The 13,632-nt window shown below is 43.1% G+C and overlaps 1 protein-coding gene across 1 annotated transcript in view; it reads left to right on the top strand.

Moving 5' to 3' along the window:
- The window catches only part of tanc2b (tetratricopeptide repeat, ankyrin repeat and coiled-coil containing 2b), a 139,302-nt gene that overhangs the window by 96,653 nt on the left and 29,017 nt on the right, over window positions 1-13,632 (top strand). The window contains 4 exon segments of the mRNA XM_020616554.1: window positions 3,054-3,202; window positions 6,938-7,121; window positions 8,076-8,327; window positions 13,312-13,443. Of these exon segments, the coding sequence (XP_020472210.1) occupies window positions 3,054-3,202; window positions 6,938-7,121; window positions 8,076-8,327; window positions 13,312-13,443 (717 nt within the window).

The raw sequence follows: 13,632 nt of genomic DNA, 5'->3' as shown, positions 1-13,632 counted from the left end.
ATTTGGACGAGGTCTTTGTCTGCATACACATCTGTGCTTGCGTGTTCATTGTTATTCTTGCCTTGCTTTGATCTGAAGCTCTGACAGTAGCTGTGAATCTACCTTGTTTCTGTTTCCTTTAGTTGTCACTACCTATTCTGCTCATTCATTTTCACCTTTTAACCAGTTTGTACTGTAGGTCACCTAACGGTATTCTTCACTTTGAGCCTTGCTTTACTATCTTGCTAAAAATATATGGGGGTATTTTCTGGATGCTAGTCATTGTTTATAAATAAGTCTTCGCCATCTATGTGGAAGTTAAAATTTCCAGGTATACTGTAGGTGAAGTGGTATTTATTATCTTACCTGCAGCTCAGGCCTGTTAATGCCACCTCCTGCCCTGTCCAGTCCCCTGCTTGCAGCACACATGCTTCCCTTTCCCCTCTGTCGGTGTGTGAGGGCAGATCTGTGGACGGCCGGGAAGAAACAGATGCGCTTGCGCCGAAACACATTCCTAGCTGGGCACAAAGATAGTTGCTATGGCAACCATCTGTCTCCTTCGCAGCTCAGGAATCCAATGGAGAGCAGAGTGTGTACTTGTGTGTGTGAGTGATTGGGGTGCTGCTTCAGGAAAATAAGATTTGTTGTATGCCTGTTTTTTTTGCCATATTCAAATTATATGAAGGATCTCTTGGTGTCACTGTGATGAAAAACACCTGAAGTATCTCTTATTGCTCTCATGTAGCTTTGAAACAGTTGAGATGTATGTGTTCGGTGGCTTCAGTAAGAGGTAGCACATATAGTCTGTATTTAAAAAAATAAAGTAGAGCTATAAACAAAGAAGTCAACACATACAACGGTTACAATCAGAGGAGGGTTTAAAAAAGATGGAGGAAACTGTCAATGAAATTCAAGTGCTATGAATTCACATGTTTGTGTCTTTGACCTATCAAACATTTACATTTTATTCTTAGCTCTTTATATAGATTTATTTATAATTGTGTGATTACAATAAAACTGGGCAATGGATTTTTTTTTTTTTTTTGGTATGTGTAAGGATGTACAAAGGGACTGCCTATGTTTAGTTCAAGGGGAGTTACTGTGGGCTCTAAAAGAAACACAGACAAACTGCTTGCTCCTGCACAAGGTTGTCCAACAGCTCACTGCAACAGAGAGGTGGTAGTACGACACAGACAAACAGTCTCACAGAGGGAGCGAGAGAGATACAGACATAGCCCTGTTTGATCACGGTCACGGCTGCAAAGCCCCCAGGAGCAGTTGACTAATCAGTGTTAATGTATTCACTACTACCTTACTACTACCAGTTTGTCAGCTGGGAAGTTTTCACTGCCTCCACCCAGACTCACATGCACACAGACACTGCAGCTAATGTGTCCAGAATACATATAAAAAGGCTCACAGTGGCCAGTGCCGCTTTCTTCTATTGATGGCTGTGCACCATAGAACAGTCAATCTATTTAACCACATCTTCTCAAGGGATGCTCAGAGATTCTGTGACCTTGGAGGCCCTCGTAAATGTATCCTGCACCTTACAAAGTGCATCCAGCTGCATTTCTGAGTAGCCATATCCATCTCATCAAGGCTCATATGCAATTAGCAGTTTTGGACCTGATGTGTGCTGTTACCTCATTGCTGGTTGCTGCTGTGTGTGTTTTTATTGAGACACAGCAACATGTCATCCCATCATCAAAGCCGTGTGTCCATCTGACACACTTGGAGTCAATCTAATGAGGATCCTGACAGTGCCCTGCCGGTCTGTCCAAGGGCGAACGGGGACGGGAGCCGAGCTTTAGATTGCTTGTCTCTCTGTACGTAGATCTGGGAACAGACGAGTGAGAGGTTACAGGCTTTAGACAAGCTGTCTTCAGAGAGGTGTTGTGGTGCCTGGGACTGCTTAATGGTCGTCAGTCCGGACTTAATGTAACTACCTGCCAGTCTGGTCAGACCTGCCCTGCAGGAAAATGTGGGAGAGGAGAGGGGAACAGAGAGGAAACTGGCCCTGCCACTAGCTGTCTCTGTCCTGTTGCTGTTTATTTAAACACCAACCATCTTGTGTTGTTGGCTTCAATGTCATTAATGTCTGGGCCAATTCACAGGCTTATACATCTAATTACAGCTGTTTGTATTTAGCCACTAGTCACTCTTTTTACTATCAGTAGGGTGAATAATTAGTGAAAGCATCAGCTCCAAGAGTGACACTCCAGTGAATAAAGTTAAATTAAATTGAAATTGATATAGCAGGGACCTCTTGGGCATGATAGCCAGGTGTTATTGAAAAACATGATACCACAGTCGAGGGTTTGTTATGGACTGAGAGTAACCAGGCAACGGTGACAAGATGAGGTCATTAAGCAATTTTTGTTTTGGGTCATGGTGCAAAACTGGCAACTGAAATCCCTCAGCCTGTGTCAGTGTGGGTTCTGATCACCTGATCTTTCATGCTAGGAGTCTCTGTAAACAGAATACAGAGGTAGATACACACCCATTTTGTCTTGGAAAGTCACACACCATTGCTCTCTCTCACCAACACACACAGGTAAAGGGCGTATCTCATTACGTCACACAAGCTGCAGTGGTGATGAGTGGTGCGGAAGGAGCTGTCGTCAGCATGTAGGGCTTTTGCTAGTTATTGTAGAAAGGGATTTTGTAAATAGTTTCAAAGGATTCATGTAATTGTAGGGATTTTGGAGTTTATATGAGAAGACACAGCAGCCAACACGTCCAGCTGCTGAGGAATGTGTCTGTAACGCACAGCTCCGAGCTACGGGGAAGCTCAGGTAGGGTGTTTTGTCTTGTTGTGCTGAGTACAAGTGTTGGATCCTCTGTCCGGGTATGTTGTCACTGCTGTGGTTTATGTAAGACCAGTGTAGCAGATATACTGGGTGTTTAGTATGTCCAGGTGAAGAGGACATTAAAGGGAAGTTCTTAAAGAATAAGCTGCTGTTCTGTTTCTACCCTGCATTGACACCCATTCTTTATTTCTTTCCTCTGTCTTGTGTGTCTTGCTCTCTCTCCCCCAACCCCCTCCTTCTCCTGTCTCTCTACCTCTGCAGGGGAGTCAAGCCAGGAGCTGGGCCCCCCTCCATCGGTGGATGAGGCAGCCAACACATTGATGACGCGCCTGGGTTTCCTTCTGGGAGACAAAGTGAGTGAGGGGCCAGCCGGTACCCAGTACAGCATGGAGGAACCTGAGGCCAGACAGGTAATGGCCAAAAAACATTGCTTTGGTTTAGTTTTTTTATTGCCCTTCATGCTATTGATATGCTTTATGCTAACCTTATTGTCTTATTGTGTATGTGAACTGACACATTCCTCTTGAGAGAGATTGTGCTTGGGCACTTGAACAAACATGCAATCATCTGCTTCGATCTGTTTTGACATTTATCTGTATAATATCCTTGTCTCCACTCAGTTTTGACTCGGCTCATTCTCATGACACTCAGCTCTGTACAAGTCAGGATGGTCAGAGCAAAAGCCTTTTATGTACATTCACACCTCAAATTGGGTTTTCATTTAACAATTATTTCCCAGTGTACTTTAAACGTTGCTTACTGAAATCCCGTTTCTTGAGTCGCCATGAGGCAAGTTAGGCTTAATGCTTCTCTTCTGCACTGTAACCTTTCTATTTGTAATTTTGGCAGTTGTGCAACAGACAATATTTGGCACAACGGGCCATGCTCTGCAGCAGATGCCCTGTTTCTCTCTCTAAACCTGATCTGACAGGTATGAATTTTCCAAACCAAGGGAGAAAAACAGTTGGAGCAGAGGGAGAAATGGGGTGGGGGGAGCAGCACCTGTTGCCGAAGCATCTCAGGCAGGCCTAGGTACGCGTTTGCACTAAAGGCGTGTGGATAAACGATTAGACTGATGGACTGCCTGTGCTTGATGTGAGCACTGCTGTAGCAGTGGGGGTGTATAAATTGAGAGAGGTTTATTCAAGCGGCTCTTTTTAGAGACGTGACTCACACTAGTGCCCCGCTGCATCGTGCACACAGTACCAACTTATTATTTTAGATATCTGCCCCAAATGCTGTTCTCTGCCATGCAATTTTGTTTGATTCATTAACCACCAAAAATGACAAGCTTTGCCTCAAGACATCATCTATTAGTAGATAAAAAGAGTGGGCTTGTGTTGTAGTTTTTCTAATTTGCTTGGGATTTACTAGCTCTCAGTGGACAGCATTTATCAGAGTACTACAGTAGATTGACACGTCGGCTAATATTGCCAACTCACCAGTGATGCTCAAGTCTCTCAGTGTTTGTCGCATAATCAAATTAGTAAGCTTTTTTTAAACTGTAGTTAATTAACAGTGAAGTCAGGCAGATATCAACTTGCCTAATAAAAGAATCATTGACTTTTCTCATATCTATAAAACACCTACCCACCATCTTTCATTTCACACGGTTACATTCCTACAGAAGCTGATGTCTTTGATGCAACACCTCACCAGCTGATGGAACAAGGGGACCTTAACCTCTTCTCATAAGAGAGTGACGTTAATTGTCTTTCATACTCTTGTGTTCAGTCCAACCCTCGTGCTGCGTTTAAGGTCAGACGTGCACGGCGCACGGTTCATTAGCCCAGCAGAGTTGCTGTGGAACTGTAGGCACATAGAGGCTTGAAGGTTGATCCCTCCATGTGTATGTTTGTTTGCCCCTGTAAACATGACACTTGAGCAGCCAATCGATTAGTTGGCTAAGGGAGAGCAAACCAGCAGCCGTTTGATTAATTCAGTCACCAATTAGCCATTGAATGTTTTGCAGTTTTGCTTCATATTGATCATTTTCAGCTTTGCTAGCAGCGTGGTTTTAAGGATGATGATCGATCAGCCTACCACTTTGGCTTAGGCTGGAACTACTGGATGGGTTTAGTAATCTTTTGGTGCAGATATCACTGGTTCTTTGATTATGAATCCTAAAGACTTTAGTTATTCCTTGACCTTCTTCTAGCACCACCATGAATTTGTTTCAATGTCTGCCTCACTGCGACTTTTGGTCTCTCAGTTGTCAGAGTCATTCAAAAGCCACACCAATGTTAATTCTGGTTTTAATTCTTGCAGCATCCAACTTCTTTTGAGTCGTAACTTTCGCAAATACGGTGTTACCCCCTCTCCCAGTGTTACCCCCTCCCCCAGTGTTACCCAGGCTTTATTCTGTCTTGATAGCATGAGCACTGCTTGTGGCCTTTGATGCCCAGTTAATTGCATTACAATCGTATCTATACACTTAGAGCTGACTAAGTGTATAGAACATCCTACTTGTGCATGCCCTGTCCTTGCACGAGCCAAGAATCGGCCACAAGGCCAGGCAAGCAGACATACATGAGGGATGAAATGAGAATTTCAAGAAATGTAACAAAAATGCTTCTGAAAAGAATCAACAACCCTACTTTTAACTGACGACCTGTGCTGTCTCCTGAGCCGCCGCCGCTCCAGAAGATAATTGACAGCTCAATCAATAACGAAAATAATCATTAGCTGCAGCCCTAGTCCTGACTGTAAATGCGTGTGGGTGTGTGTTAAAGCGTAGTGCGGCTCTTCAGTCGTCCTCCTGCAGATTAAACTAGACTAGGTTTTGCCTTGGGCACCACCTCACCCTTACCCCCTTTGCTCTGTGCTCACCCCACTGTTGACTTGAGCTCAGCAGCAGCACGATTAAGGATAAGACCTGCATGTGGCTGGGTATGTCTGGGTGTCTGATACACATACAGTACTTAATCCCTGCTTTCTTGTGCCTCTGCATATCCGTGGATGCTGAATGTATGCATCTTTCAGTGCCTGTGTGTTTGTGTGAGAGTGCATCTGTGGGTGTTTTCAGCAGCAGATTAGACGCAGCAGTGTTTCTGTTCTGTCCCCTGTGGTCTCTTGTCTTCTCACCTGAGTTGACACAGGAGATGGCCATTGCAGGGTGCCAAAACAAAGCTAGGGATGGAAAGAATATGTATTCAGTGTGTGTATGGGAATTCAGTTTCAATGTTTAACTTAATTATAGTCATGGCAATCAAGAGGAAAATATGCATGAAAATAGGCCTGTCAGTGAGGGTAAGATAGTATGGTATTATGTTCATTTGGTGAGGAAGTGGTTCCACAACCCTCTGACATGTCTTGGCGGATTTCTACAGCCACAGATGTGCCACGACACTGTAGAGAATCTGATTTTGGAAATGCCACTCCCTTTTGTTTCTAAAAAGGAAATTACTATTTTTCTGCTTTCTGATGTTCCAGATTACATCCCTGATATGTACAGTGGATTCAGAAATGATCCACACTCAGTAGCCCATATACTGTAAAGTGACAACATTTTTATTAAACATATTAAAAATCAAAAGCTGAAACCTCTGATCACTGCTGAAAACATGTTTCCACTTTGTCATTATGGGTCATTGAGTGTAGACTCCTGAAAATTACATCTGCACAACAAAACGTGTACAGAAACTGACTGGGTCTGTGTACTTTCTGAAACCACTCTACATTAGCTCTTCAACATCAAATTCCTCAGGTGCAGTGAATTGTGCGAGTTATGTTTGTAAAGCGCTTGTAGGTGTTACAGTCAGTTTTACTCATGTTGTTTGAAAGAATACTAGTTGGTGAGTGTGTTAATATTTTGCACTCTTGTGTTTCTCTTCAGATGTGTAACGGTCTTAATTGTGGCGCTCTTTTAAACCTATATTTTAGAAAATTGCTACAAATGATATGAGTTATTATGATATTTGTATGTGGTGAGAGATAGACTCAGGAAGGACTGGCTGCATGTGGTGAAACCAGCAGGAGGGCTCAACTTTTGAAAACTGCAGTATTGAAGTGACATTTTCCTTTGTATATGACTCAGATACTCAAAGTTCAAACATTGTACTTTGCCATTTCTACCTATGCATACTAATAGACCTGTTAGAACCAAACAAAGCTTTTAAAAACGTGTCTGTGTCTGTCTGTCTCAGGGCCAGAACCAGAGGATCAGCCCGTGCTCCACCCTGACCAGCAGCACTGCCTCCCCCCCTGCAGGCAGCCCCTGCTCCACCCTCCCCACTGCCATGCCCGGACAGGCTGGCAACAAGGACTGCGCCTATGGTTCTGTTACCAGTCCCACCTCAACCCTGGAGAGCAGGGACAGCGGGATTATCGGTGAGATCTGCACAAAGAAAAGTCTAAACAAAGGCGTATGCGTGTAAAATACAAACCTTAAAGGATAAGACTGATGTTTCCCTATGTTTTTTTTGTCTATACATCTTTTAAAAAGATAAAAACACTAGAATCTTTTCATCTCATTGTTGTATTTCTGACTTGCCTACTCTGTGGCACCTGCAGTGCTGTAGAGGCTGTAAGTCTGTAAAAACACTTTCTTCTTGGCAAAAAGGCCCAGTAATTTCTTTAAACAGCTGGTCACTCTAATTTTTTGGTTCTTTTTCCATTGGGGAGTATTTTCAGGTGATGATTAATACACATTTGCAGCTGTAGTTAATATTTACAGCAAGATGATGTGTTTTTAATAGCTCCAGCAATTGCACAGATAAATGACATATCATGCTTTGATTACACAGGCAGCAGTGGTTAGTAAGATCTGTTCAGTGGTGGTTTTGGTCTTTGCTGACGATAAGGTGCACCTCTAGTGTCTCTCCCAGCATCTCAACTGGTACTTTAGTCCAAATTTGGGTGTCAGTCATCTTGAATATTGGTATTCTGGTTTGGTTGGTAATCAGACTTTGGAACAAAAGCCGTACCTGACTCCACTTCACCTGGTCTGCAATCAGTTGTAAATTAAACTGTGGTAACTGCACAGTCAGAATCAATTTGTGCTCCCAGCGCAAAGCAATTCAGATGTTGACATCAATTGTGTGGTTCTTCGTGAATGCCTGCAGTTTAATGAGGAAAGTGTTATACAGTATCAATACACCAAAGATTGGTTCAATGATTAAGTGTGAAAGCAGACAGCTTGTTTAAGGTGAGGGAAGAACAGCCGGACTCAAACAAACTCTTGGCTTAAAAGTATGGCACACTGGCATTTCCTCCAGTGAACCAGTTATAGTTGTATATTAGTTGTATAATCAGCTTAACACTACTGTGATCTTTTTGTTGCAGCCACTCTGACCAGCTATTCCGAGAACATGGAGCGAGGTGGTAAATATGGCGGCGAGGGCTCCCGGGGAAACCTGAAACTGTGGCAGTCCCAAAAATCAGGCATGGACTCATTCCTGTACAGGGTTGACGAAAACATGACCGCCTCCACCTACAGCCTCAACAAAATCCCTGAGCGCAACCTGGAGAGCATGTCCTCCCATTCTGCCCACTCCATCCCTCTGTACCTCATGCCCCGCCCCAACTCTGTGGCTGGTGAGTCCCTTCCTTTCTCCCTTTCTCTCTTTCTCTCCTGTTAATGCAGAAAATAAGATTATTTACAAGTGCATGCAGTGTCCAGTAAAGGTGCCAAGGTAGAGTGCTTGTTCTATCAAAATTGGACTGAACCGCAAGCTCTCCTTCCCTTTGAGTGTTTTGATGTTCATTTCGGTGAGTCCTGTAATCACAAATGCAACAAACAAACACTATTGAAAGAAATTTGCAGTGTATTCTGTTGTGTTAAATTTGTAATTATGTTGGCCTGTGCCCAGAAAGTCTGATCTTTAGACTTTGGTTTTTCTCATCAAATTCCAGCACCATCTAGCTTTGTTAACAGTCACTATTTTAAAAATCCCTCTTATTTTGCAGCCGTTCCTTGGCTTATAGCTGTGTTGTAACATCTACATTTACTCACAAATATCATATATTTATGAACATTTTGGGGTGTCTACTAGCAGTTCAGGAGGTAAAAATTTAACATGTAAACTTCTCATATTACTGGATATTTTGTGAACAAAAATTTGAACCGATCCCAAAGTGCCAGTGATTTAATTTGCCCGACATTTTTACTGCACTTTTTTTTTAGAAGAATATCACATAGGAAAACTGCCATTTGTTTCACTAGTTTGTTTCTTATTGTAGCCACAGCTACCTCAAAAAGGCTCCTGAAAGTACCAGTGGATATCTCAGGAAAAATGTCAGTTTCATAACAGCGAAGCAGTCCTAATGATTGCATTATCGTTCTCATCATCAGAGAGGCTGTTACAGATGAGGAGCTCTATTATATATTTCTCCCACTAGAAAAACTGTGTGTGCATGTACTGTGGGCACACATATATATTCCACTAAACACTATAACATGCCTGATGGGGCCAATCGCTGCAGCCACGGCCCTCTCTCTGTGCTGCTGTCTGGCACTGAGCAGCTCTGCCAGGTTCAGAGATTCACTCTCAGTCTCATCTCTGCCCAGCAATGCCAAGACCTTCACAAAGACGGAGAGAGCTGGAGACATCTTCAAAGACATACTACATGCTGCATTTAATGCAGAAAATAAAATAAAGAGGGAGTGAGTGGGAGGCAGCGAGAGAAAGATTAAAAAAAGACGATGAATTTTCTGACGGCATTTGTACTCGTCAGGAACAGGAATTCCATGTTGAGGAAAGGTGGATGGATACAAGTGGCTCAGGAGTGAAAGAGAGTTTCATAATCCCTCTCTCTCCCTGTTTCTGTCCTCCACAAAGATTTATTAGATGATGTACGGATGGGAGGCAAGCACAGGCTGAGGATTGGCTGGGCTCACACAGCAGTGGAACATCAAAGCCCCAGGCATTAACCGTTTCTATCCCCCAGAGTGATATAGAGACTCACTTTGATGTGAGGAGAGAGAGGGGAAGAGAGATGGAGCGAGAGCAGAAGGCGGCTGGGGAGGAAAACAAGGAGGGAGGGGGCTACTCTGTTACCTAAAGGAGACAGTGCGTTGGTAGAGCTGAAGATGGATATGGAGGAAGGAGTAACCAAGACTCAGTAGTTCTTTTCTTGATCCCTTATTATGCTAATACTGCTCACTAGAGAGGAGTAGAGGTTCAAAATGAGCGCTCGCCGGGAATTAAGCTTTTGTTTAGTGAGAAAAATAAAAGAAGAAAAGAGTTACCTTACTTATGCAAACCCATTTCTACAAGAGTTGGGTCACTAAATAAAAACAATTCAATGATTTGCAAATCATTCAAAACCTGTTTAATTAAAAGTAGTATATAGACAACGCACCGAATGTTGAGACTGAGAAATGTTATCTGTATTTGAAAATGTTTTAATTTGATGCTAGCAACGCATTTCAAGAAGAGTTTGGAACAAAAGACCAAAACGTTGTGTAATGCTGAAAGCAAAACACCTGGTGGAACACCTCACAACTACCTAGGTTAATTGGCAACGAGTCAGTATCGTGAGTGGGTACAAAGACAGCATCCCAAACATTTCAAAACATCATAACAGCTTTTACTTACTGTACAATTTACACAGCTTCCCAACATTTTTTGGTGTGAAAGGCTTTTACAGTATAGTGCTAATATCCCTTAAAAAACGGAAAATGGAAAGGGGTGCTTCTTTGATTTAGTGCTAAAGCTCAGCAAATTGTGGAAGAATATTGTATAACAAATGTTTAAATATGATATTGAGAAGATATTCAGATTTTGAAATCCCATTTATACCTGATATTTACATGTTTATTTATCTCAGTTTGTGTCTGGATATAAAATGAGCAGTGATGACAACAAGGTGTAGACCTGAGATGTTTTTGCTGTGATTTGGTGCTATACTAATAAAATTGAGTTGAAGTGAAAAAATAGCATTCAACCTACAGGACTTTGCATTTAAACAGTGCCAAGCGTGATTTCTTTTTAAACTAGTAGTGTTTGCCAGATTTGCTTAATCTAACAGGAAGTTTCCAACCTCACCAAGTGTTCCCACTATAGAGATTTGCATGGCTGAGATCAGAGCGCAATACAAGCCAGACAGCGTCAGCTCCGTGTGTCTCCTTTGTTGTACTCTCCTTCCATGTCATTCAAAGGCCACAAGCTTTTTGCTAAAAAACGGTAGTATTGAAACCTGAGCTGAGATAAGCCTGTTTACATCACTGTATTTATTTTGTCAGACTACTAAAATCAGTGGACTTCCCTGTTAAGCCCAAACAGAGGTTAAAACTAGTGCCAGTTCACCTGCAGAGGCACTGATACCTGACACACTGATATCTGAGAACCTCGACAGATAAAACCAAAAGCTGAAAGCTGAAATTGTTGTGGCTAGATACCTCACGAGGAAAGTGAGAAAATGCTGGAGCATCCACATCCTGTATCTGTGTAGCTTATGTAACAGGCTGGGATTGTGAAATCCCCACTCAGACAAAGACTACAGGGCTAAGAGACACTTTGAGATCCAGCAAACTCACTCTATATTCTCTAAATTTACTAAATTAACAGCTCACCCGAGATGACATTTTTCAATTTGGGGGTGGGTAAGTGTCATTGATTTCCTTTTCCACCATCTCTCCCTGATTTCCTTTAATTTCCAGGTCCCACCCCTGCTTATATACTCACTGTAATACACTGAAATAATATTGTTTAATAAATACCAGGATGTCCAATATTTATCATCTCAATTTATCTCGTGTGGAGATGAGAGGAGAATAGTGAGGCGTTTAGAACCCCAGCTGCCACCTCCTATCTGAGATGACTAGTCAGCTCCCCGGCTGATACTGTGACTGGCTCTGGACGGCAGCCCAGCTGGTCTTTGAGTGTGTGTGTGTGTGTCCACGCATGCGTTTATGCTACCAGTCACCCTTTAAAACAGGAAGTGTCTGAAGTGGCTGTCATTGCCCAAAGGCAGCTGAGCCCTCAGCTGCACAGCGAGAGTTTTACTCCCTTTCTTTTTTTTACTTTGTCCATACACGCTCTCTCGTCCACACTGTTTCTCTTTCCTCTTTACTCCTTTTGACTATGTGTGCAGTCTTAGTGCATTGGCACAGAATCTGTCAATGTGATCCCTGGCACCCTGCTGCATTGCAGATAGAGATGATGAGCACACAGATTTGAGTCCTCACATTCAAACACAGTTGAAAGATGGAGAAAAAGCCTTTTCAGCCCAGTAGCTCTGAGTCATTATTTGCTAGTTTAGCAGCAGATTAATGCATCCACTGTCTCTGCTTGGAGCCCAGTTGGATGACCAGTGCACCCCTGTTGCCATCAGGGCCAAACCTCCACATTCTCAGCTGCCATTTTCCCTCCATTCTGGGAGACCCATGTGGCTCATTTTTGGGTCTATGGCTGGTGTGACTCAGGCAGTCAGCAGCACACATACACTTCACTGAGCTTAACTCCAGCGACACAGATACCACTCTTGCCTATTCTCCAAGGACAGCACAGGATTGGTGTTGAAATGCTGGTGAGTTTTACACTGGTGAGAGGTGGTGGGCTCAGAGGTCCGTCACCTGGGAAGGAGTACTGTGCCTTGGGTTTTTGGATAAAATGCAGAGAGAGACAGAGGATATCAGTAATACAAATCATGCATTGCCAGTCTTGCCTTTCCCACCTCCTTGAGTTTGATTTCAGAGTATTTCAGGTGTAGTGATAGAGATGTTTTTCAGACTCTGATACTACTCACTCAGAAATAAATACTTTACTTAAAAATTAATTATTGATTAAGTTCTTTTGTTTTGACCATGGAAATGCAATATTGCCAGAAATCAGTCCAGAAAAACAAGTAGTCAGATGATTAGACTGGTTTTAAAAAACGCTCAGGTTGGCCAAATAGTTTCTTGTTCCAACAATGTCGCTGTGTTCTTCGAGCTAAGAAACGTAAAGTATTGTTATAACTGATGTTGTGCTTCATTTGGTGTCTTTTAATATTCTGATTTACCTTCAATGTGCTTGTCGGAGATAACTGCCTCTGTCCGTGACTGTTCTACTGTGGCGACTTGGTTACCCATCGGCTGTCAGTGAAGGGTAGAATGGTCAAGTCCCTTCAGGATGGTTAAGACCCTTAATCCTTTCTAGATAGTTTCTTGTCTATTACTTTCTACACCTCTAACTGTGGGGTTCAGGTGTGACAGAGAATCGAGTCTGTTGCTTACTCTCACTGGCAGCGTTGCCCCTGAGCACACAACATGTTGTGAACAATCAGCATCCAGCGTCAGACCGCGCTCTCTCCATGAATAAGACATTTGTCTGCTGAGCTAATTAATCCTAAGAGGGGCTGAATGGCATCTGCCTCCGTGCCGCGTGACAGACACTGAGAGGAGGGAGTTGTAGGATAGAACTATGTAGGGCTGGTGTGCTCTTATGTCAGCCTGAGAACTCAGGACCCTGCTACCCTCTTCTGTGTATGTGTACAATGGGCTTGTTTACTGTATGTCTCTCTGTGTACAGATACATGGTGACAATACTATCTTTTCCCCTTCTACCCTCTCCTTCATACAAACACAAAACTACAGCTACCAGTTCAGCCCACCTGGAGGACTTGGCATACCTGGATGAGCAAAGACACACTCCATTACGCACCTCACTGCGCATGCCCAGACAGAGCACCACCTGCGGGCCGGGTCGCTCTGGGCAGGACCTGAGAGGTAAGCAACAAGGTGCACACACACACCCTAACTTTACTGTTAGCTGTGCTGCATCTGTCATGTGCAGGTGAGGTGTGATACAGTGTTTCTGTGTCATGAGCTGCATGTGTAACACACAGGTCTCTGTGTCACCGACAGCAGCAAAAATACTACATCTACACAATGATGTAATTAATATATATATATATA

The sequence above is a fragment of the Monopterus albus genome, unplaced genomic scaffold (assembly GCF_001952655.1).
Source record: "Monopterus albus unplaced genomic scaffold, M_albus_1.0 scaffold175.1, whole genome shotgun sequence".
Lineage (NCBI taxonomy): Eukaryota > Metazoa > Chordata > Actinopteri > Synbranchiformes > Synbranchidae > Monopterus > Monopterus albus.
The sequence above is the reverse complement of the archived record's forward strand: the minus strand, read 5'-3'. Positions and strand labels throughout refer to the sequence as shown.